General features: G+C 45.9%; 1 protein-coding gene and 1 non-coding gene across 2 annotated transcripts; one reads left to right on the forward strand and one right to left on the reverse strand.

Annotated features, from left to right (window-relative positions):
* Window positions 1-487: 487 nt before the first annotated feature.
* Window positions 488-25,093, reverse strand: LOC149341027 (uncharacterized). Its single transcript, XM_089547484.1, has 5 exons — window positions 25,033-25,093; window positions 22,919-23,111; window positions 7,430-7,446; window positions 2,676-2,877; window positions 488-657 (listed from the first exon to the last, which is right to left on the reverse strand). Exons 2-5 carry the CDS (start codon window positions 23,098-23,100, stop codon window positions 579-581), a joined length of 480 nt encoding a protein of 159 aa, XP_089403610.1. The 5' UTR covers window positions 23,101-23,111; window positions 25,033-25,093; the 3' UTR covers window positions 488-578.
* TRNAS-CGA (transfer RNA serine (anticodon CGA)) lies at window positions 14,683-14,755 on the forward strand. The gene has a single exon. It is a non-coding gene; the product is annotated as a tRNA-Ser (tRNA).
* Window positions 25,094-26,102: the final 1,009 nt, after the last annotated feature.

Below are 26,102 nucleotides of genomic sequence, written 5' to 3' on the forward strand. Positions count from 1 at the left end.
GGCACCAATCGCATGGCATTGGAACGTTATCCGCAATATTCGATTCGCACTCGACAAACTCCTGTTGCGCTATATCGTATTTCATTACATGGAACCTGAAATGCCTTGTAGCACATAAGCAACCGCGCATTTGATTATAGTAAAAAACACTCCTGAGGACACAAAGTTTTTGTAGCCGGCGTTGCCATGAACGGCCCCGAGAGACCACTCTTAAGTTTTCTGAATGTGTTGTGCGCATTACATTAGTGTGAATAAACGTATCATGATAATAAAACCTGTAAATACTCGGAATGTCAAGAAACTTTCTGAAAATTCTCGTTTGATTACTTTCGTGTGTCCTGAGTGCAATTTCTGCGAGGTAAATGACTTCAGCCTTGATTGAATCAGAATCTATATTTAATGCCATCTGAAGTCCCAATGTACGCCGCTTCAGGCAGCCACATCAGGATCAAGATGGAAAATGTATTAAAAAAAAGAAACAGGCCGGTAAAAACGAATCGAGGGCATGTTGTAGGGCGTCTTTATTTTAACAGGTGGCGTGAGTTCTTCGGTCTGCTGTTTTTGGCAACCTCCAAGCGTCACACCGTTCGAAGGTATTCCGCGTAAGGCAAGTTCCATCGCTTGAGTTCGTTGCTGTCCTGGAAACTTCTCCCAAACCTGCAAACAAGAGAAGGCAGAGGTGAATAAAAGATGATTTGCTAGCTTAGAAAGTTTAAGGATCACATATGCGAAATTTCAAGGTACTCTTTCAGTATTTAATTTACAGACGTCTAGGATGATGACAATGTTACAAGCTATTTTTTCTCCGTTTTTTTTTTCTCTTCCTTTCGTTTTCTCCCTGATTTCCTCTGTTTGAGTATAGGTATAATTTTGGATTTTTTTCGATATTTATTTACGTGCAAGTGCTACAGCGTTTGCGCCCTATTTTCTTACGGGTATAGAGGCGATCGTTCTCGCGATCTAAGAATGCAGAGAAAAGGCGATGCCGCGATCGCAACGCGCGCTAATACACGCTAATACACGCGCGAATACACATGTCGACCTTCCCTTGATCTGCCTCTTTATGACCTTTCTGAATGACCATTGGTGTGTTCCGCAAAATTCTCTAGACCGCACTCCCTGAAGCACCAATGTCCTGATAGCGCTTCTAATGTTTGCATTAGACCTCAGATCGCTGCGTCCTGCACAACTTACGTTAGAATGGCTGCTTGGTCCTGAGGAGAATTTCGGGATCTACGCTCGCACTGCTCGTTGCATGAACACTTTCAAGCCTTACCTTCAGCGAAATAAATAAGTGTATTTCGGAATCACGGCTTCTAGATCGAGCTCTGCAGCGTGATGCCTAACTTAATGGGCCGCCACAGCGCATTACTGCAGGTATTATTCATCTGTCGAGAAGTAACAAATGACTGTGACGAAAGGAAAGACGCTGCAACTGCCTCACTCAGTATGGGCACCCGAACTGGCAGTGAAGCAAGGGATGAAGGAGGGTTTGAAACGGAAAGCTACAGGCAGGTTCATTTCGTGCTATTTGCTAACAAGTTATTTCCAATTCACAGTGCATTCAACCCGCTTTAAAAGTTTACGGACTACGGAAGTTGAAAAAACAAAAGTTTTCTGGCAGCGTCGCCGCGCAGCAAATTGTCCCTTTCTTAAGCCAGGAATTTTTTATGCAAATACTGTACTGAGCCTCCCCGTCAATTAATTGCTATAAATCCACCCCTGATCTACATGCCATAGCCGCGAGAACATTAATCAAAGATTCTTTTTCGTAACTCGTACTGCCGGCGAGATTTAGACGCCTACTGCATACCTTATTCAAGAAAAATGAAGCAGCTGCAGGTAAAATGCCGCGCGGGGATGCTGCGCTTGCAGATCGTTTGGAAAGAATTTCACGCCAAACGCGTCTGCTGTTGCTTTTTCTTCAAAACGGCGCGCCTTTTCAGTGTTTAGTTTTTCCTAGCTCATAAAAACTTCGGTTTGGTTTGGTTTATGGGGTTTAACGTCCCAAAGCGACTGAGGCTATGAGAGACGCCGTAGTGGAGGGCTCCGGAAATTTCGACCACCTGGGGTTCTTTAACGTGCACTGACATCGCACAGTACACGGGCCTCGAATTTCTCCTCCAAAGAAATTCAACCGCCGCGGCCGGGATCGAACCCACGTCTTTCGGGCCAGCAGCCGAGCACCATAGCCACTGAGCCACCGCGGCGGCGCATAAAAACTTCGCTTTTAGTGAAAATAGTCTGTTCCTCCTTATATCAATCAATCAATCAATCAATCAATCAATCAATCAATCAATCAATCAATCAATCAATCAATCAATCAATCAATCAATCAATCAATCAATCAATCAATCAATCAATCAATCAATCAATCAATCAATCAATCAATCAATCAATCAATCAATCAATCAATCAATCAATCAATCAATCAATCAATCAATCAATCAATCAATCAATCAATCAATCAATCAATCAATCAATCAATCAATCAATCAATCAATCAATCAATCAATCAATCAATCAATCAATCAACCAATCAATCAATCAATCAATCAATCAATCAATCAATCAATCAATCAATCAATCAATTTTGTCCTATTGGCCTTTTAACGTACTCGAACGAATGGCGGTTGAGGTATGTATGTATGAGCCTTTCGTCGTGCTGTACATACCTGGGTTTGCCAAGGAGCAGGTAGTAGTCGTCGAGCGCCTGGAGGTATTGGGAGAGCTGTTTCTCGTTCTGGAAGACGTGCGGCATGTTGGGCTTCTGGCTTTCGCCCATGTTGGCCAGCGAGACGGAAGCAGAGGCCATCAGGACCATTAGCATGGCTACCAGCGTCGAGGGGGACATGGCGTGCAGAAGACGACGTCGGGCTGCAACGAAGGTCATTATGAGCTTCCTTGTTTACGCGTACACGAATTGATCTCGGCAGAGAATTCCCCACGTAGCCGCTGTTCTACTGCTCCCCAAATGTTCCGTTATTATAGGACATGCGCTTTATTTATGCAGCATTACGTGGCGCAACCGCTCACGCTCAGCAACAATGCCGCTCGTGTTGCGTGACTCGCAATGCATTACAGCACCAGACATATTACTGACTTCCAGGGATATGCGCGATAAATTAACGCCAAAGTATGCAACAGTTTTGCAACACTCGTATTGACAGCTGAGAGAGTCTGCGGAAGAAAAGGCGGGGAGGTTAACCAAAATTTGGCATCGGTTTGCTGCCTTGCATTGGGAGAAAGGAAAAAGGAGATATCGAGTCAAAGGAGAAAGTGTAGCTGAATGGATAGGTTATGGTTTATGGGTGTTTAATGTCCCAAAGCGACTCAGGCTATCAGGGACGCCGTAGTGAAGAGTTCCGGAAATTTCGACCACCTGGGGTACTTTAACGAGCACTGACATCGCACAGTACACAGGCCTCTAGAATTTCGCCTCCATCGAAATTTGAGCACTGCGGTCGGGATCCAAACCGCGTCTTTCGGGTCAGCAGCCTAGTGCCATAACCACTGAGCCACTGCGGCTGTGGTGAGTGGATAATTAAGACTGTGTTATGTACAGTTCACCGCTAATCTGAGCAGGCAGCTCAGAGAGAGTATATTACAGGGACCTAATCTAGTGCGCCGATGCTTAAATTACAGCCGTAGAATTAGCAGTCCCTTTTCTTTCTGGCAGAAAGAAAACAAAGAAACGCTGATGAGATGTGTGTTTATGTCGTCTGTACGTGTTTTTTGCCTTTGCACGACGTAAATAACGGCAGTAATGAAATGTATTGGCTATTAAAGTAAGGTTGAGTTGGGCCAGTGCAACGCTATTCTTGAATAGAACAAATACTTCTCTCACAGGCTTAAGTTAGTAAACACCAGCTTGCGTAACTGCCCCTCCACTTCCTGTTGCTCCTCCTGCCCCTCCTGTTGCGAATACAGCTGGTACAGACCTGCGTGATACACGTCAAGCTCTTTAGCTGTAGTGGAATTTATTTCTGAGATAGTTGGCAAGTGATCTCCGCAGGGTCCTTTACGGAGCATACCTTCACTTCTGTTACCCTCCTCTTCCTTATCCCACTATACATGTGCTTGTTTGCTTGAACAAAACTTAATTGTTAATCAGGCTCGTGTGCGTGTTTTTCCTTATGTAGCATTGATTTGTCGCCTGTACAGTTCTCTTGGATCTTTAGTTATGCGGGATAGAAAAGCTGAATGAAGGCAATGATAAGCAACCCTGTGCTCTGATCAAGCATGCAAACGCAAAGCGCACGGAAAGAATTCCATTGGTTCCCGGTCAACACTGAAGTAAAGCAGTTGCGCACACTGTTGGAAGGCTATGTACCTCTTACTTAAATGACGCCACAAAGCAGAGAGTGCTCGCTTTACCGCTGCCCGACGTAAGTACCAGGACCCTTCACTGACTAGAAGTGAAAACTTGACGACAACCCGTTAGTTGCATTTTAGTGCGACATCACTACTTAACACGGTGCCAACCAAGAATCTTGTGTGAAGCTCGGAGTAACTCGGGTAAGTTCGGGTTAGTTCGGAGGAACGTCGTGCCAGCTATAGCCAATGAGATGAGGGTGACCTTGAGGGTGACCTTAGACTAACCTAGCATAGCAATAGCCCCTGAAGAAATAAAATAAGAATTGCCGTAACTGGGTTTCGAACCCTCGGCTTTGAAAAAAATGAGCTTCGCTGGCCACTGCACGAGGGCACTATGCTATCGCCGCAGCCGATTACGGTTCGTGTTAAACAGCAACACACTGTCGCGCTGTGCACTGCCCATCGTCGTCTTCATTAACTTCCGGAGCCCTCCACTACGGCGTCCCTCATAGCCTGAGTCGCTTTGGGACGTAAAACCCCAATAAACCAAACCAAACCAATCTTCATCAACTTCCAGCCAGTTACAACCAGTGGTCCAGCCAACAAGGCTATAAACACACGCTTTCGCACGTCTACTTCGTTTAACTACGTTAAAACCCTACCACTCTTTTTCCTCGAGATGCCGCATATATCTTCGACGGTTCAGTTTTTAGCGAAACGCCCACTACGGAGTAGTTGTGTTTCTCTGTGGTAAGTTGGACAAGGGGAAGCAGCGCATATATGAAGTTCTGGAAGAGTAATGGCAGAAGAATCGTCAGAACGTCGGATCGAGCAATGGAAACATAATTTTTTCTTTCTACCTCAAAGACGCAGTATTGCAAAGCTGAAGCTCTGTTTGTCAGTGTACGCAGTTGCAGTAGCGATGAGCCAAAGGGCTTTGGTGCGAGATCAGGTCTTGAGGATGCTATTATGTTTGTCTTGCTTTTCTTCTACGATGTCTAGCCTCAAAGTTTGCTTCTCCTAAGCAGGATACGACAGGAACAGCCAAGCTCCAGGCCGTAAAGGCTGGAATTTTGTGGAACTTAAGGTCTCAGTGGGCTATAGAGGAGGCAAAAACAAGAGAAAGGGCAAATACAGCGGTACTGGATCATTGTCGCGCCCCGTGCTGAGAGAGAGACGTCGAAGCGTTCTGGTAGTGACTGCCAAACAGCCAGCTATCGCCACCACTGCGGAAAGCATGGTTTTTCTGATGGCTCTGGTAAGGCATTCTGAGTCGAGGCCCCAGTGTGCAAATCTCTTAAAGAATTCACCTTTTGTGTCTCTGAGTCTAACATTTACATGATTTCAGATTATAAATCTTTTTGCTACGCTATGCGGTACCCGTGATACTTTGGTGTTAGGGGCGAGGTCTCTCTTTTTAGACCTCACACTACTACCTACCTTCCCTATGCAATGCGGCTGGAAGGCGTTGGTTGCGTCAAATATAGCGCGTATGCTCACTCGTGCCATTGTACGCAGTTGCTAACTTAAGCGGGGCAGTTGCTTTAAGGTAAAACAGGACAGAGTTAGAAACGCTATAATTAGTACATGTAGGCGCTGCATGAGACTTACAACCTGTAAATTCACTAGGCTTGCTCTTTCTATTCAAAGTGCCCTTGGTGAAAAAGACCAAATTGGCTTATTTCGAATTACTGTAACTGTGAAGAACGGTACTGCTCTTACATTTTTTTTCTTTCTCAGAAGAGAACGACGCTTTACACCATGATTGGTAGCTGCCGTAGTTAGGTGTCGTACATAACGATCCTGCGGCATCCTGGCCACGTGTAGTAAAAAAGTCTTAGGGTTTTAACGTAGTTACATCGAGTAAACGTGCGAAAGCAAGAGACTTTGAAGGCGCCAAGGTCATCGCCAAGGTCACCTTTGTATTGGCTACTGTTGGCGCGATGCTCCTGCCAATTTACCCGAGCATCCTCCTATTAGCTGCAGCTTGCGCGAAGCTCCTGCGAAGTAGCCCGAGCTTACCCGAGTGACCCCGAAACTTCACACAATACTTTTGGTCTGAAGCGTGTTAAGTAGCTCTTTCGCACTAAAACTGGCTATTTGCAGATATGTGACCAGTTTCAACGACGTAACGGTGCTGCAAGATTTCTGCTGGAGGATCGGCGCACCATTTGAAATCTCCTGTATTCATACGCACTGCTCGCCACAGTTAGAGCTTGGCGGATGATCGCCCTTCGTAGGCTACTTTATATGATGCAATCCTAAGTCGGTCTATAGGCCTGGATTTGCGTCGTGGGGGAGGTTTCGTAATCCGAACCATTAAACGAGCTATCTTTAGTCCACCTGTAGGAAGCAAACGCTCACGCCTTCGTTCGCTCTGTTCCGCACGAGGATGCACTTCCGATTACTCACCTTAAAGGTCTAGAAATTATTAGATCTTAGATTACCAGGTTAGCGCATTAATCAGCGAAATCATATTGGCATTAGCTGCAAAAGGGCCTGGAGTGGCAAGCCCCTTTTGACGTTTCACAGACGACTGTCCAGTTGGGCGTCTCACAGGCCCGTTTTGGCGTCTATACTCTTACGTGCATACTCGGCCTTATCCGTTCGCGGTATTCAATTAGATCATGCTCTAGGCACACTTCACGGAGTCCACCCTTGGAAAAATTTCTGTACACAGTCTATAGACTGTCCATAGACTTCTGTGTATAAAGACTATATACTTTTCATAGACAAATCATAGACTAGTCTATAGGCAATACCGATTCTATAGACAGACTATAGACAACCTATAGATTTAAGACCATACACTTATAGTAGACTTTCATCTATTGAAAAGATATAGGCTATGAACAGACAACAGAGTCAACAGAGACAACAGAGACAACAGAGACAACAGAGACAACAGGAAGGCAACAGAGTCTATAAGAAGTCTGTAGACAGCCTATAGACCATTTATATAAGAGTGGGGCCAGATTGCACGAAGCAAACAGTTTAGTTCCCAGTGTTGTCTTATTCGCAGTCTAAACCCTCCTTTGGTTTTGAGGAACGGAAAGGCGCAAAACTGGCCCATTAGGTCAGTAGACACCTGAATCGCACTGGGAGGTAGTACGTGGCAGTGGTGCCCACCTACAATAACGCGTTACGCGTAACGCGTTACACGGCTGCCGTTACACCCCATAAACTGATTCTTCTAAATGGTTTGTACAAAGCTATTACAGCTTTCGCTGCAAAAGGCAGCCAAGATCTCCTTACTGAAAGCACATTTTATCCAACACGGATTTCGGAGACTCCTTTCTAGAACATACTCGAATGCTCCTTGGCCACATTTTATGGCGAGCAATTACTCGTAAAAACGAGAACTGCACAGTTGTGGCCATCGCAGAAATTTTTGCAAATCGGCATTTACTGTTCCGGAAGCACCCTGATGCGTAATTTCGAGAACAGTTTTCACTGTACAAAATGTGACCTTCTGGTGACGATGCAGTTGTAGAGTGCAAGGCAGTCAACCCAAAAATGAAGCTTTGCGATGTCGCGTTTGCAAAATATTGCGTCAACAATGTAGCAATTTGAACAATTTTTGGCACTGGCATACACTCTGAAATTACTTGACGCGCCTAGTAGACGATATCTTAACGTAAGAAAATTAAAGGAGCAAAACGCGCAAAAAAAAAGAAAATTAAAAGATCAAATATGTAAAAATGTAAGAAATGTGGAAAAAATGCAGGCGATATCAGGATACAAATCAAGGCACAAACAGTAAAGTTCAACAGTGCAATACACGCAAACAGCAAGGGACGTGCAGTCATCGGCTACCAACCTATTGCACCGGCACCTACTAACTAAACACTTCCAACAAACCATTCAGATAATCACAAAATGGGATCGTTAACGCAGCTTAAGCTAAAAACCTGAAATCTATTTATGCTAACATCGATAGGAAACGCTCTTATTTCTGCAGCCATCCAGTGAAAATTTGTGTAAAAACTTGTTTGCTCTGCACTCCTGAAACGCGCAAACAGAAAACCGGCGCAGTTTCTGCGAGAGCCGCAAAGAACCGCTCGTCTCCACTCACCGTTCCTGTAGTCACTGGTGTCGATGCGCCTACTGAGCCGTAACGGCATCTCAACCGGCGGCTTATATAGTACGCCCCCCACAAATCACCTCGGCCGGTCGCAACCCCGCTAGGGCGCTGGGTGTGCCGTACCCGTAAGCCGGCACGTCGTCGTCGCCGGAGGAGACACAATATGCCACCGGACACGTCTTCCTTCCCTTCTTTCTTCTTTCCCTCTTTTTTCCTCTCACGCTCCAGCCTCTTTGCTTCCGTTCACTGTATGTTTTACGGAGGCGGTTATTGCTTGTCGCTCTGATAGGTTGTTGGGAAGTACACGCTGCCGAACACGCTTCACTTTATCTTTTTTGCATGCGATAACATGAAGAAATATGGAGGCGCGATTTACGCGGAGAGAGGCGTAAGAGCGCCTCCCTCGGAGCATAAGAATGGCAGCCACTCGACTCCCCGCCGGGCGGTACAAAGGAAACTCTTCTCCACTGCTGCTGCGGCGGCGTAAATTTGCCTGCGGGCCACGCGCGATCTAGGGTGGTGCGTTGAACGCGTTATAGCGAGAGGAAGCTTAGGTGGGACGTAAAGGAAGAGGTGAGGGGAGGAAGAGAGGGGGTGTCAGGCAGCGGTGGCAGTGCTTACGTCTCGCCATAGGCTTAACGATGATGGAATATACACGTGGTTTTGAAATCTTTCTTCTCCCTCAACCCTTTCTTTTCATCACACTTTCCACCGTTAACTTTTTTTTTTAGTTTCTTGTTAATCCCTAAACCCGTCCCTCGCCCTCCTTCGGTTTCTGGGATCTCCTCTGATTGTGTAGCGCGCAGCAAGCAACCAGCCTATCCGCAAGATGTGAAGCCATATTTTGATTGAAATACAGAAATAAAGCCTGATAATCTTTATTTTTTTTTTGTTACCACGAAACGATTGCCCAAAAAAGCGGCGGGGACGGCGAAAGTAAGGTAGAAGAGCGGGGGAGGGGGGTGTGGGGCGTGATGTGTGAGCGTGGTATGGTGACTGGGATGGCGTGAATGCGTCGTTGCCGCTTGCAGCGTTCACCACGCTTAAAAGCCCGGTACCTGTAGATCACAATTAACGCTTCGTAATTTTCGCCTTGCCTCACTCTGCATTGCTGGATGGGGATGGAATGGTAAGCGGTGGCAGTTTTGTTGAGAAGTCTTAACTTTCTTTTTTGCGCTGCTATACATTCGAGGTTTGAGGTATTTTAAGAACTTGATAGGAATTTCATTTTCATGTGCCAAAAGTTTAAATAAATAGAAAAAAAATAAGAAATTCGAGTGAATTACTATGAAATTTCACAAGTGCAAAAGCTGCATTCAGTTATTGAAATCAGTGCGTTGCCTTTAGTACAAAACAAAACATGAATTCTGCTCCGCACGCTTCTTAGCACTAGCGCGTAGTCAGGCAGCAAACTCTCCTTTAGTACAGCAGGTGAAGAATCGAGCTGTGACATAGTGTGTGACGATTTTACTGAACAAAAATATGCGGCCCACGTAATTCTACACAAAAGTTCCAGATTGGGCGGCTACGTCTTGAAATCATAGAAGCAGGGTTAGCTTTGATAATTGCTTCACTTCTCTGTATCGACCACGATTCCCCGTGTCATGCCTTGCTCGTACATTGAAGGAAGAACATAGAAAAAAAAACGAAGTACAGCTCACTTCAGGACAGGAGAGGGAGATTTTAATGGATAAAGGAGAGGTCTGCCCAGCTCACAGCAGTGAATATGCAAAGGAAACGGGGTAATAACGGGGCTAGCTAGTTTTAACTGTGAAGAAAGCTATACAGGACTGGTTACCAAAAAATTGGCAATGGTTTAGCTCTGGTTACACCTGGAGGATTGCGACAGCAATGAGGAGAGAGAAAAAGAGGTGGTGGAGAGCGCGCGGCGGCGGCACCTCTGAGTCACCCGCGCAGCGACGGCAGTGGCGCGGCGGCTGTGCGCCGTGTGACGTGACTGCTCCCCGCGCATGTGCAGTATGGCCTTTCGTCAGCTCCGCGAAATGGCTCGGCCACTCGCGTAGTGTTGCTTTCGCAACACAAGACGAAGACGTACTCAAAATAGCGAGTGCACAAATGAAGTGCGGTTCGTTAGGACAGTCGTTCTTTTGTGTATGTATCTGTATCTAGTAACCAGTCTGGCCCGTCTCTGCACAATATTGTCACGTAGCAGTTGGTACAGGTAGCGCCGCGTCTAGACGGGAGAGGAACGCCAACACCGAGAAGATGCGAACGCAGACCGCGACGGCCAGGATGGAGCGTCCAGTTTCGTCTTCTTCAGCAGCGAACAGCGGGGCGCACGAGCTGCGTGCCGAACAGCCGTCGAGCGGCTATTGTTGCAGACGCGGCATTACCCTCCCTCTCGGAAAGAGCATCGTCCCGATGCTTTAAAAAGAAAATAGGGAGAAAGAAAAAAAACAACAACAGAATAACGCGCAGCGCTTAGTCACTAAATGTCTCGCGAAAAATGGGGCTTCATCCGCACCACATGAACAATCTCTGGTCTCTGCTGACGGCGAGTAGTCCTGGAAGCCCCAACCGGGAGAACTTCATAGGTTACGCCGCTTAGCCGACGGAGAACTCGGTAGGGGCCGAAATACTGCTTGAGCAGTTTTTCGGAAAGACCACGGCTTCGAATGGGTGTCCATACCCACACTTTGTCGTCCAGGGCGAACGTCATCAGTCTGTGGCGGCGGTTGTAACGTCGGGCGTCACGGTCTTGTTGGTTCAGGATGCGCACTCTTGCAAGTTGTCGAGCTTCTTCTGCGCGAAGCGTGAACTCCTCGGCTCCAACGTCGGGGTCGCGGCCAAAAATACTTAGTGCATTGAACTTCGAAGAGTAGCGTCTACTCATGATATTGCACGAAGTTTTTATTGAATGGCTAGCACAATGCACTTTCGCAGTTTAAATTAAGAGCCACTAGGGGCAGCTGCTGTCAGTGTGGATATATCTCTCTGCGTCAGAAATTGGGCGAATAATTTTGTCAGGAAGCCCATCGACCTCGTTAGCATTCCCCTTTCGACTAGAAATAGGGTGACGTTGCCAATTTAAGGACAGAAAAAATCGTTCGCTGGGCTCATTTTCCCTCGCTTTTCGATGCAGGCCAAACACTTAGTATACTCTACGGTTGGGGAAGTGGCAGCGTTGTAATAAACTTTAACCATAGTCCTTATTGGCTATACATATGGGTTTAGGATGTACAGACCGTTATGAGTCATCCATAAGCTCATAGACTTTTGCAATCTTTGCACGAGTGACAGCCCGCAGAACCGTAATTTTCAAACACATTTTGCTTAAAGTGCACATAAGAATCTATTAACCAGCTATTTCTTGTTTTTATTGCAAGGTTATCATGCTCATGTTTGTCCTTTTATGATTGTTTTTATTTCAGTGATCGTTTTTGGCATTGTTGGCTCTCCGTCGAGGACTAATACAATTAACAAAATATACCACATAATAGCGTCTTGACATCAAAAATTTCTGGGAACGTGCTTTTCGGATTATTTTTTCATGAAAGCAGAGGCGAGTATTTTGCCTAGTCAGAAAATAGAATTTTGCGCAAAACATTTGAAGTCGTGTATAACTGCTATATAACTTGTTACATAGACGCTTTCGAAAGCCATGCCCCCGAAAAGCTTCGCTAACGTGCCGCTTTCAACAGCCGCAAATAGAGCGTGGTTAGCAGGACGTAGACAAACCTCATTGTCGTGTTTATGAAAGTGTTTGCTTACTCGTAAGCACCTGGCATAAACTATATATAAGAGATAAGGGCAGCAGCTTTATTTATAGGGAAGCATTTCGTAACGGACTCACCAACGGCACCATTGATTCCACGTGACGCGACGATCACGTGTCTCCCCCTGGCGGTTCCACCATGAAGTAATCGAGGGAGAAGGTTAGCGGATAGCTAAGAGGAACGTTTTGCTGTGCCGGGAAGAGGTGATGTCAGCGCGCACTAAATAGGTGGTCGTGTATGGAGCTTGGACACAAAGCTTAATGTCAACATGACCTATGTACCCTGGGCTTCACGTTTGAAATGTTTAGTGTCAACGTGAGTAAGCTGCAGGTAGAAAGAGGTGCGAATGTACGACTTCCAGCCAACGCCCAACATTTCCTCGTCTCTCGTTTTTTTTTGTCGAATGTTGCGGGGAGAATTGGAATACATGTGTTGAATAAAAGAATGGTTACTCCTACTGGGTTTCCGATTTGGTTTGAAGCCTTCAATTCGGTCTTTCATGCAAGTCAGACTAGCCGCAGAAATTGGACCGAATGCCAATGGTAGCTAAATGATGACACACTTATTTCTCAAATTTTAGCGATTTTAACAAAATTTTGGCATTGGATTTTGAATGTGGATACATTAGCTAGCAGCATAACGTTACTAGCTGCAGAAAATTGACCGAATGCTAATTGTTGATAAATGGCGACACACTGATTTCTAAACTTAAGCGGCTTTAACAAAATTTTGGTATGTGCTTTTGAATGTAGCTGCATTAGCTAGCAGCATAACGCGGAGGAAATGATTTTTTTCTTTAATTCTTTCTGAGTCTGGATAATGGGACAGATGCACTTGAAGAAACATGGGACATGTAGGTCCCAGGAAAGGCAACCGGCGGCAAAAAATCAAAATAGAGAGACCGTAGCTGGAGACGTTCCATGTCTCTCAGGAAGAAAAGTTATAACAGAGAACTGCATTGACGTTTGGGTCTTAAAAGGAGCACTCACAAAATGCTAAATGTGTTTTCCCAGATGAGGCAGTCACTTTTAGAGGACCGACTTGGGGGCTTATAATTTAAAAAAAAAGCAGACCATCTGGAAGTATAATGCTTGGTTTAGAGGGTTTTAACATCTAAAAGCGATCCAGGCTGTGAGGGACGCCGTAGTGGAGGGCTCTGGGTAATTTAGACCACTTGCGGTTCATTAACGCGTACCGATATCATACCGTACATGCGTCCTTAACATTTCGCCTCTATCGAAATGGGACAGCCGTGGCCGGTATCGTACCTATGTCTTCCGGGGACTGCAGCCGAGCATCCCAATCACTGAGCCACCGCGGCGGCTGGAAGTTTTAATGCATGAAATGTGATATACCGCAATATTTTTACTATCCCATGTCCGGCCGGTATTTGCTCATTTTGTCCGTCCCTACTTCAATCACCTCGGGTAAATAGGCACACCTCTATACAAATGCCGATCTACCCTGACTCTACACCTGTTCCTACACTCCGCACAGCTGAACATGTGCAGGTGCCAAACATTGTGAAAAGGGACAACGTCTCTTTTACATCTATACCTGTAGTACATGACCTTCGGTGCGGGCTCACTTCATCAATGCGTCTATGCTTTCCTGGATAGCAGACATCGTCCATGCTCTTCAAGCATTGATGAGAGCTGCAATGGACACACCTGCCCGTGTTGAAGCTCCGCTAAGAGAAGCGAAATAAAAGTGCACAGGGTTGGTCAATAGTTTCCAGGCCACAGGGTCTGCTTTTCAGCGGCATATTCTGGCATTTATGACAGCAATAACGATATCGAGTTTCTCATAGTTGAGAATGATACTTCTATCTTCTACAGAGATTTTGGGCTGGGGGGGTGTCGTATCTGCCAGACTATAGCGCTCAAAAGCAGACTCTGTGGCCTGTGAGCTTTTGACCGACCCTGTACCTAGTGCAGAAAAGAATACCCTGCTGCATTTTATGCAATACAGGGCAATGCAGTCATAGCCCGCAGTAGCCACCAATTGCCGATGCGGATGCATTACTAGTCCTATTGCGAGAAAAGTTGGCGGCGTGAGTGTGTACTCCCGGGTGGTACAGAAAACCCCAGCGATGGCAAGTAGGGTGACGTCATCAAGCTGCGGTATGACGCACACAGCAAGCCCAGCAGTGCCACATCAGACAAACCTACAGATGTCGTTCGTCTATATATATATATATCCACTCGCCACTGGCTGACCTCCTTGTGGCGCCAGTTTTCCCGACGTTCGTACCACAATTGTGACGAAACCGTTTTGTGCTGCAGTGTTCCAGGTGGTGTCATACCATTTCCTGTTGAGTATAGCTTACATGTGCTAGTCAAGTTTGAGGCTAGTTTGCGACAGGGAGTTTAAAGGATGACGTATGTACCTTCAATTATACGCCGTCCCAGACTTTCATATCAAAATTGCGATGCAACCGTTCGTCGTACAGAGTTCCGGGAGGTGCCATACGCGCACGCGCGTGTGTAGGTGTGTAGGTTACACTACACATAAATACCGCAGAAAGCAGAAGATTGGACAGCCGTCGCCGTAGCTCAGTTGTTAGAGCGCCGAACACGAAATTCGGAGGTCATGGGTTCGAATCCCACCGGCGGCATATGTTTGTTTTCCTTCTGCTTCCTAATCAGTTGTTATTGAATGATAATAATGGTTACTGCATTAATCTCCCATTGATAAACACCGCAAATTATTAAAAAAAAAACCTTATGCTTCTCGGTTTCGGTGGCTGTTGGCTTCCGTCATGTATGTCGTAACGAGCCCCTGTACTTCCTTACCTTGTCTGCTCAATTATAGGGTGTAGTGCACCAACGTGATTCGTAAAAGGTTTACCTTAAGATCGCTTGGGATCGGTGCTTGGTAACGAAGCAGCCGTGTTAAGTGGACACTCAGGACGGACTAATGTTTGCTGGCGTCGATAGCTGAATTTTTAAGGCAAATATGCTGCTTCCGTTAAAAAGAGGGCTTTTATGAGCCAGAAAAGAACTGAAGTACATGTCTCGCCAAAATCAGCCGATTTCCCAGTATTCTGCGATGCATCATCCCAGTTCTTTGCGCGTGGATCAGAGAGGCTAAGCGAAGCCGCCATTAACTTTGAAACGGCGATCGCGGAATGTTTTTCAATGTAGAGGTCGCGAGTTTGGGTCCAGTGGTGGTAACATTTTTACATGCAAGTTCTTTAAAAATACGTCTTTTGCAGTAGCACGAACATAGCACGCCGAGAACGAGCCCCATAATGGGTTGTTGCCTACAGTAAGAAAAAAAATTAGCAGGTGGTTTAGCATTGCTAAGCGTGCAATATCGTGCGGTAGCACTATTCACGGTGGCACTTAAGGTATTTAAGTGCTAAAGGTATTTGATCTAAAGGCCTTTACTATAAAGGTCTTCTATCAAATGCCTTTACCCGGAAGGTATTCATCATAAAAGCCTTCCCCGTAAAGAACGTAACCATAAAGGCATTTGTCCTAAAGGCGTTCGACCTAAGGAACTTTGACCGAAAGGCTTTTGCCCTGAAGGCCTTTAGCATGAAGGCCTTCAACCAGGTGTACACTTTACCCAGGTCTTCACCCAGGTGAAGGCCTGCCAGGTGTGCACACCTGGTAGGTTGCCCACAACCCGGTGAGCAGATGGGCCGCCTGCCAAAACCCAAGCTTCAGGGACGTACTACATACGTATATAGTCGGGAACAAAAGTCGTTGGACCACGCCCTCCGTAAACGCAGCCGATAGCTTTATTATTAGCCGCCAGATGGGGAGAGAACAGGGGTGAGAAAAAAGGATTTTACCTTTCACCTCCAGTGTGGTCTCCGGCTTGCAGCTAATACTTTCGTTTGCGCAGCACGCGGTCCAAGGACTTTTGTTCCTGACTGTACATACGTATGCCCGTAATTGAAAATGAGCCTAGTAGCGCTACCACACTAAAATTGAATGGAGTTTTCCTCAGTGTCCGTTTAAAGGACTACTGCATTGGCAGTGAAGTTTGACTCTCAAACGTGGACTGAAGCAACAGCGCTTTTTTTTTTATTTCTTTGCGCACAATAACTTCCAAGTAAGTTGTTCAGTGTTAGCAGTTAATGACGTGTGTGCTGATAGCATCGTTCATGGTGCGCACGAAACGAATCCGCAATGCCTGGGGCAGCGGAGCCATCTTTTGCCTATCTTCCCTCCCTCCCTCCCTCCCTCCCTCCCTCCCTCCCTCCCTCCCTCCCTCCCTCCCTCCCTCCCTCTGTCTAGGCTTATTTATCGCCTTCAAGCCGGGAGTTTCTAAGCCACGGTGGAGATCATCGTAGATTAGGTGTGCCTTGAAGTAAGCGGTGCCGAGAAGGAAATGTCTCTTCACATTTATCCAGACACACGGCGCCAGTCAGCTTGTGGGACGAAGGCGTCTGGAGAAGATGAATTGGCTTAAGCTAGTTCGGACACCTAAAAAGTGGCCCTTAAATAGCGCTAGAGCCACTGTCGTGTGGCTGTTGCTTCTCTCAGCCACCGAACCCTCCTTGCTAGACTTCTTAGAAATCTGTCTGTTCCTGACATCCCCGTCTGCGTATTGGTTTCCAGCTGCCTGCTACGCACCCTGATTTGTAGATCACAGCTACGTTCACTCAAAGTTACACGAGTTCGGTAGTGTCATATACAGTAGTGGCAGCTTGCACTGAAATTCGTACCAGTCGAGTGAACTTAGCGAGGAAAGTTTTTTATTTTGCTTGAACCTGTGCACTTGGTGGCAGTGTCGTAAACCACTGCTGCTTACAGGCCGTGACGTTACATATACCTGCGGAAAGTCGCGGAATGTTTTTACCTCAGCTTCGTCAGCGCTACTCACCATGACGCCTGTTCGCTGCTTCTGGAGCTAGTTTCCTGAGCTAACATGTCCACACCATTTCTGTTTACAAATGCTACGCACGTTCCCGAATTCACACCTTAATATGCTTTAATATGCTGAATGCATACTAAGGCAGAAATTAGGACTAGTTAGAGCTGATCATTTGAATTCATAATTTCCAGAGCATTTCCAATAGGGATAGATTGAAGGCATAGACACGCACCATTTCTAATATCATGTGTATCAATCCCGTCGGCTACTGAAGGTACCATCTCATGCGTCTTTTTTATTTTCATGTCTTCTAATAAGCTCAGGAAACTTTAGTGACTCTAGAATATAATGTAGCTAAACGCCGCCTGGCGGTGGTAAAGTCTTGGAGGAAATCCTTCAGGCAACGTGTTTTGGTTTTGAACTGTGTAGTGGAGCGCTTACGGCGCCCCTAAAAAGGTCTTGAAAGGAGAAGACAATGATTCTCCTCAGCTTACAAAGGTCGAGAGCTTGATCGGTGCCGTAAGTGCCCCACTACGCGGCTCAAAAGCAAAACCACGTGACTTGAGTACTTTGACTACGGTTGTACAGCCTTTGTAAAAAGCACAGAGAGCAAAGCGTTTGATTTCAGGTCATGTTGCGTGGTTCCTTATGCATGGCCAGCGTTCCAATCTACTGAAAGGTTCACCGCACAATCGTCCTTACTCGTCCCAGAGTTACTGCTTCCACGCATGCCATAAGTGTTTCATCAATGTGGCTTAGAAGCAAACTTTCTGGGGCACCTTGTATTTTACAGGTTTATACATGCCACTTCGCACTCGCCTCTCACACACGCAAGAAATAAAAAAGCAAAATTAAAGCCGCCTTGTAAATGTAGGTAAAATAAAGACCGAAATTTGAGATAACCATAGTTTCTTTATTGAGATTTTTGCAATTTCTGAGTGTTTTCTTATTTACGCTCTACTTTTAGAGAAGGACTTGGGGAGAACGTGGTTCGAATCTATGTTTAATTACCGATATCACTCGACTACTTCTCGCAACTGCGGCTGCTCAGTTAAAATAAAACGAAAAGTGCACTGGAATCACCCGCAGGGCTTCGGCGGAACGAGTGCTCCCTTTCCCATTGGCAGCCGTTTGTAGAACGTCGTTTTTGGCAGCTGCCTCACGAGAACCACTCTCAGCGAAAGATGACAAGAATCCTTTGTGCCCTTTCTACACCGAGCGAGAAATAGAATTCTGCGATAGAAGGAGGACGCAGGAGGGAGCGGACCGCTTTAACCGCCCACGTGGTTTACCCTTCCCCTTTCTGCCTCCCTTTATTTCCCCTTTCCTTCTCTTTGCAATTTTTTGTGCCGGTGTTTTCACTCTGCAACCATGACGCCACACACACTCACAGGCCTGCGGGAGGTAGAGACGACAGAAACAGGCGCAAAGGATCGAGGGTGAGAGGAGAGGGCCGAGGAAGCTATGAATCGCAGCGAAATTCATTATGTAACATCCGCATTGAGGCCGGTCCGGACAATGCTTTCCGTTTAGGTCTACGGCTCTCTGTCTTGTATCGGGGGCAAACATTTTGTGTACTGATACCATTCCGACGTCTTTTGCAAGCCGTACGCAACGGCGGCTACTAGGAGGGAACTAAGGCTGCTATAATCGCAACACTTTTTGAAGGAAATAAAATGCGTCACTATAATGACGTTAGTTCTTAGGATGCAGTGAGCAGCTGTGACACTATCCCGTTAAACGCTCATGAATTTCGATAAAATTTCGTGTTTTAAAGCACTCTAAAAAGGAGAAGAAAGCAGGCTATGAAAATATCGCAATATATTTTGACATTTTTGAATAGCCTCCCCCTCCCCCCCCCCCCCTCTACAATATAGCTTGTCCCACCTTACTCCTAAGTGCTATTGTGAAAGAAAACATGAAAGTCCTTGCCCATGCAACAAGCAGAGGACACCATTAAGATAACAAGGAGCTTGAGTGAAGGGAATATGATCTTTGCGGGCTCATGCTGGAAAAGAAATACTCCAGCCGCTTCAGAGTATTCGGCATCAAAGGCCAGTACAGAACTTCGCTAACACCGACAAACCCTTTAGCACCATTAGAGACGTTTTGTTTAACTCTTTACAACTGCTTATTCATTTATTTTTCATGATTATGATCGTACTACCATTGGCGAATAATAACATTCTTATGGAGTTCCTGATTGTTTATGATACAGGGTATTCCAACTTATATGTGGTAGCTTCCAACAATGCTTGACTTTTTTTCGCAAAAAATGTTTGGCTTCTGGATTCCCTTGTTTGTACAAGCGGCACATCCCAGCAAGTCTTGCGCATGGTGGTGTGTGTTCACAACCCGATATTGCACAGAATAGACGAAGCGAATGCCATAAAATGAGTTTATTTGGAGAAGTGAAACATGTCCATAAAAACCTGGATATTTATTACAGGTTGAATGCAGCAAATAGTCTGATGTTCTTCATTTTATTCAAATTACATCTGGGCGAACCTTTTTCAAATAGAAAATATCATCAAAGGTGGCAACTAGAGTTCTCGTTCATGTAAACCCTCCAATGGTAACTTTTAGCGCATGCAAATGTATTCCATAATATAAAAGAATTTAAGTCGACTTAGGATGAGAGCCGATATAGCCCTACTGCACAGCAACGCTCACCCATTCGCTGTTTCGCTTCCATCACGAGGCACACACTGCATTTTGAAATCACGACTTTCCCCATATTCTTTTCTTAACAAGGCCACTCAGCGTTTACCTTGTCATAGTCTTGGCAGGCACACTTACTGAAACCTAGCCTTTTCTAGAAGCAAAAGTCGTATTACCACATCGAGCGCGGTTTAGCTTCCTTTAGCCTGACTTGTATTTGAAGGGTTGGAAGTCGACGTTATGGTGTTTGCCGCTCTTAGAGCCACGCTCAGAATCGTGAGAGGAAAGAAAGACACCCTTTATACGTTAACAGACATTAGCAAAAACAACCAGTTTTCGTATGTCGCCTTCGAACGATCACAGGAAACGAATTTGTTTGGAGGCTGCTATCCCTCTTGAGTTCGTGCATCGCATTACCGTACCTGCAGCTGGCACGTTTTTGCGCGTTCCCTCATATGCTGTGCACATCAGTGAACTCCCGCAGTTCACACTGCTTTATGATAGACACCTTTTGGTGTTTACATTGTGGTGGCAATGAAATGAGACTGTTGAAAACAGTGAAGATGTCCCAAGAACAGGTGTTTGAAGGACGGATACTCTTTCCAGATAAACATGTGTTCAGGGTGAAAGGCTTGTATCAGCTAAAAATGCAGTACTTTAATCATGTGGTCACACAGTTAACGTGTGCAGTGATAAAAGTTTGTCACACAAAACCCTAAGCCAAGGTATTCCCAAGCGATCGAAAATGAGTGAAGAATAAGCCACACAAACTAGCGCCCAATAGGCTAACTGTTCAGGGTGCATTTTCATTAAGAGTTGGCAGTAAAAGTGACAGCGATGTCTGCTTTGGTAACCTGTACAGAGGCGATGCACCGGCTGGTGCCAATTTAGTAGTCGTCCATGCTTAACAAAATGCAGAAGGTTTAATGTTATTTGCCTCGGCCAAAAATGGGTTTTCAGCACCGTGTCCTGGTAAGAACCTTATGTAGTCCTTAATTGTTGTACCAGGCTGGTCGAGTGGCACGACCTGAGCGTGCCAAGATGATACATTATGCGGTAAAAATAAAGGAAAATACTCGGGGAACTCGAAATTATATCTTTGGCCATAGTTAATTCGAGTTCACTTGCGCTTTTGACTAGACTTACCTATGGTGGCGAATGAATTTTGCTGTCACTAAGGTTTAGTCTTTCGCACCGAAATACTAACTTCTGAGTGCGTCCGTGTTATACACGAGATAAAACGGTCAGGGAAGAAGTTCGTAGAGGATGGTTGAAGTACGCGCGATGAGCTTTGTTCAGCTTCATGACAACTTAAGAGGGTGTGCTGTTTTACAGAGCTTCAAAACTGGAGCAGCATACCATTGAAATAAACAAGCATCAAGAAAACCATAATATACGCATGTGCACTGCAGCCAAAAAAAGTCACAAAGAATCGGTATTAATTAGGCGTTACGTGACACTGCAAACGCGCAGAAGTTTTCAATATTTTTTTTTTTTTGCAGTTGAGATCATGCATGATAAAGAAAGCGAGTTCTTCAAAAAGCTACCACCGTCAGGAACCTTTTGGGCGTATGCAACAAAATATGGACTTGTACAGTCGGGGACAAAAGTATCCGGACCACGAGTTCCTCTAACGAAGCTGATAGCTCTGCTATTAGTCGGCGGCTGGAGACCACACTTTTGGAGGTAAAAGCTAAATTTTTGTTCTTTCATCTGCACAAGTGCGGTCTCCAGCCGCTGTCTGATAGCGGAGCTATTAGCTTCTTTTGAGGAACACGTGGTCCGGAGACTTTTGTCCCCGACTGTACAACAACGCGTGGATTTATCGCACACACTTACACACAAAAAGAAGGGGAGTGGAATTTTACGCTTTCAGATGTGTGCAGCTCTCATTAGATGCTCCACTTTGTTGCCGTCTGTGAAGAAGTATGTTCTGACGATATATTCTATATTTGAAATACTGAGCTGCTTTCGTCATACTGCTGAAACTGAACGCGAGCAAGAAGTACGCATTATGTGTCATTATACATCAGTTAGACTACTCGGAAGATCTTGGGAGACAAATGGATTGAGAATGTCATTGTCCGTGCATAGGTTTTCCACAGACGATTTGTTCACGCAGTGACAGCATAATCGTAAGTAGACAGTCATCAGGCTCTTGGACCAAAAGCAGGGACCATGTGTCATCGAATTCACAAGGCGTCAAGAAGGTGCAATAAATATTCGGGAAAGGTGCGCGCCTTTAGAGTTGTTTTGAGCTCTGCATGAAGATGATGTCGGCACTGGCGTCATTTGCCTCTAGGCACACTGCGTCCAAATCTGAAAACAAATAACAAAGAAAACGATTAAGGAAGGGAGATCGAAACGAATTTTAGCCGGACAGTCAAAATTGGTCGAATGAAATCAAACCCAGAACGCCTATCCAAAACAGCGCATAGTAAGTTCGACCGTAGCGTTGCCAAGCCGTGGTTATGAAACTGAAGCCTGTTTAGGCAAAGGGAAGAAAAAGATGTTTCCGATAAAAATAGTTGTACAGTGCATGATTTTAGTATATCTCCTAAAAACACCGTAAAAACACATCACTTGCATCAGTAAGTTTAGATTCCTGTTCGTTCTTAGGCCATCCAAATTACAAATTCAATCAACCAATCAATCAATCAATCAACCAATCAATCAATCAATCAATCAATCAATCAATCAATCAATCAATCAATCAATCAATCAATCAATCAATCAAAAGTCAGTTAGTTAATTATTCAGTTAGCCAATTAATGAGCCAATTAATGAGCAAATTAATCATTCAGTCAATCGGTAATCCAGTTTATCAGCCAGTCAACAACCGATTAATCACCGACTCCAACAATCAATTAATCAGACAATGAATTTATCAACCACTTAATTATCAAATTAATTGATTAATTCATCAACTAATTAATAAATTAATCAGGTGACCAATAAATTAGCTTAAGAATTTGCCAGTCAACGTGCCACTGCATTAATCTGTCAGTTGCTGAGCTATTCAGCCTTTCAGTCAGTCAACCAGCCAACCAATTAATTAGTCAGTCAAATATTCATTCAGTCCGGCAGTCAATCAATCAGCCAACCAATTAATACTAAGTCAGCCAATGAGTCATTCAGCCACTGAGTGAATCATTCCATGAATATACCAGTCAGTCAGTCAGTCAGTCAGTCAGTCAGTCAGTCAGTCAGTCAGTCAGTCAGTCAGTCAGTCAGTCAGTCAGTCAGTCAGTCAGTCAGTCAGTCAGAATCAGTCAGTCATTCGACCTACCTTGGCTTGCCTATGAAAAGGTAATAGTCGTCGAGCTCCCTGAGGTACTGCAGCAGCTGTTGCTCGGTGTGGAAGACGGGCGGCATGGCCGGCTTGCGCCTCTGTAAAGCGCCGGCCTCTTGGGCCACGCTGCCCACGAGGATCAGGCACAGCACTGTCAGCAGCCAGGCAGTCTTGTGCATGGCCCCACCCCCTGCACGTGAGCGCAGACGTCGGGTGCGAGTAACGGCGGCCTCTTTGGACGCGAAGGAGGAGGTTCTTCAAGTCAGCTGGTCCCAAATGTGGACACGTCAGGCTTTGCGGGAAATGGAACAACCGTGGAGTAATCCAGGTACGAGAAACGGGGAGATGGATGGGGTCTGCAGAGGTTATATTATTAAAAGAGGCCGCGGCAGACCCTTTGCTCATCGCGAGGTACACTCATCGTGCGCAGCCCGTAAACGCGTACCATGTTCTTGTACCGCATTCCTGATCTGCGTGCTTTACTCTTCTTCGCGTGAGCGACGACTTCATGACGTCTTAAAGCTCGGAATGCTGACGATCATCGCTATGACGTTTACAGGCAATCTGACCGGGCCTCGTGTTTCACCTCAATACACTCCTCCTGTGGATTCGAGTAGCTTCGAAGCCAGAAAAAGTATTTCAGCTCTGATCTCAGAATTTCTCGGCCCTTGCGAATTAAACATTTTTGCTCTTCATAACTGGCAGGAGATACGAAGGACGGCAAATATAACTTCACATGTTTTGAAGACCACTTTTGTTGAAATAGATTTAGGCGTGAAGCCAAGGCTTACAGACTGCTGAAGGGGCCTGAGGTCACGTAATAGAGAAGATCTCAAGCTGCTGGATAAATGAATATTCAATCACTGCCGCAAAAGTATATCTCCAGCTACCAGATATACGCAGAACTGCTCGTGATTGTCAGTGGCGTTGATAGAATGACAGGGCTGGCAGGCAATTAGCATGCTTAGCCGGGGATTGACTGCAGCATTGGAAGCGAGCTTGAATGATGGATCACTGGACACTCCAGCTGAATTTTGTTTGGCGCTTGCCGAGAAGTCTTGAGAGACAGTAACTTACGGCTTGCGATATAAAACAGTCGGAGCAATCGATGAACTCCGCTTTCACTGCGGCAATCCTATGTGAGACTCAGTGAGGTTTTAAAGCAAGTGGTAAAACCCGCACGAAAGTGTGACGCTAGAGCAAAGAGTAAGAATGATTGCAAGATCAGCTGGGGAGAATTAAAGAAGATACGCCAAATTTCTAGCCATACCGCAAGACTAAATGCCTGTTAATAAGTGCCAAAACGAATTAAAAACTAAATTACATGCGAAACAGTGGTATTCGAAAGACGCGGAATTGAACTTCGTGCACTGAGTGTCATTGTTGGGGAGGTCCGCCATAAACTGAAAATCAACCAACAAACAAACCAAAAACAAGCAAACAAGCAAACAGGCATAGAGAGAGAGAGAAAGCCGACGAAAACTAAAAAGAAGCGAATGAATATGAAGAAAGGACACAAGATTAAACTCATTTAAAAATTAGTAAATGAATAAAAAAGGTAAGCTAACATACGACTAAGAAAAGTATCTTGAAAACTAGATAATGAACATTAGAAAAACGACAAAACATAAAGAAACCAACTACACAGCACACTATTCTGATGGTAATCTTGCTTGAAAGACGACGAATTTATAGGCTTTGGTTTGAGAAATATAGGGCCCAGACAAGGCTAAAACGCCCTCCAGTCCATGATAAAAGCATCGCTTTTGGAGAGGAAGAAAGATCTGAGAATCAAAAGAAGCAAATATTGAGAGTTTGTCAGGTACGTCACCCTAACGCTGAGGGGAAAGGGACGCGGAGGAGAAAAAAACAAAAACACACCGGACAGGCAATGACCAGCACCTTCTCTGAGCTGCTTGTTGATTCGCCCTATGATGGCTTAATTTCACATAATGCTGCTATTTACGCTGTTTACAACACCCACAATAAAGAAACCGGAAGCGGGAAGTTGAATTCAGTAAGCGCGTCGAATTGCGCTGAAACACACTCTCCCTAGCACGCGGCACAAGCAGTACGGCGCGGGCCAATAAGGTGCTCAAGAGCCGACTTACCCACCGATCAAGAGCGTCGAGGATGCCTCTGAACTCGCAGCGGGCTGCTTGGTCAGCGGGCTGATGCGAAATGTGGGAGCCAGCGGACATGCGGGGGCCTTTTATCACTTCGCCTCCGCGCTTTTCCTCCTCCGCTCAATATACAACATTTCTGTCGCACCGACTCTGACTCCTTCCAAGCATCCGCGTCTGCTTCCCTCTCACTTTACCTTTCCTGCGCGCGGGTCCATTCGCGTACTCCGTGCGTCCTAAGGAAGGGGTTCGAAGGAGGCGGCGAAAAGACCAAGCAGCTCGGCCCTTTACGCAACGGTGCTCGTGTCACGTCCAGGGAACCGGCCGGCCACCGAATTCATGCTTCGCGAGAACGGGGCCCCCGTCGTGCTGGTCGTCTCGCTGGAATATTCTCGTGCGATGCAGAGGAGGCGCAGCGCGCGCCGAGCGCCGGGACCGTAGCCGAAGAAACTTACATCACCTTAGGCGAGTGAACAGCAGGATCGGATAGGTCGCCCTGTGGACGACAAGACCGCACTCGGCTCTCGAGAGATGTTGTGCTAGATCGCGGTCTGGACGAGACTCCTGTGGACCTCGCGCGTCGAGACGAGTGGACCGTCCTCGTAGATACATAATGGGAAATGCGGTCGGAAGGAAAAACAAGACGGCCAGAACGATCTGGAACGTTGGAGTAGAAACTGGAAGCAGTGCTTTACATACGGGAGTCTCGCGTGGTGGGAAAGCAGAGGCGGAAAGAACGGCGGATGTGTCCCCACGGCACGGCGCCTTGGCGACGTATTTCAGATACGTCTGAGATCACCACATGGATGAAGATGTCGGAAGGGTCGTCTCCTATGAGGGATATAAAAAAGCGCCAATAATGGGCTCTGTTCTTCATGCATTTGTCCCACATTCTTGAAGGAGGAGACGCTAGAATGGAGAAATAACCAGCACTGAATTTTTAGCCGAGTTGCTGCTTGGGCTTCCAATGGCACATATCCACATTGGAGCACATGACGAGTATTGGGGGCTTATTGCAGGACAATCAGCATTACGTGATTTTTACATAATAGAGGATG

Source organism: Amblyomma mixtum, chromosome 6 (assembly GCF_055824585.1).
Source record: "Amblyomma mixtum isolate Tamu chromosome 6, ASM5582458v1, whole genome shotgun sequence".
In the NCBI taxonomy this organism is placed as follows: Eukaryota; Metazoa; Arthropoda; class Arachnida; order Ixodida; family Ixodidae; genus Amblyomma; species Amblyomma mixtum.

What these genes read in the sequence shown, in the direction of transcription:
- LOC149341027 (XM_089547484.1), bottom strand. Translation starts at nt 23,100, where the DNA reads ATGCACAAGACTGCCTGGCTGCTGACAGTGCTGTGCCTGATCCTCGTG. An exon ending in CTGCTCCTTGGCAAACCCAG is followed by an intron (nt 658 to 2,675) that starts GTATGTACAGCA and finishes TCTTGTTTGCAG; the next exon opens with GTTTGGGAGAAGTTTCCAGG.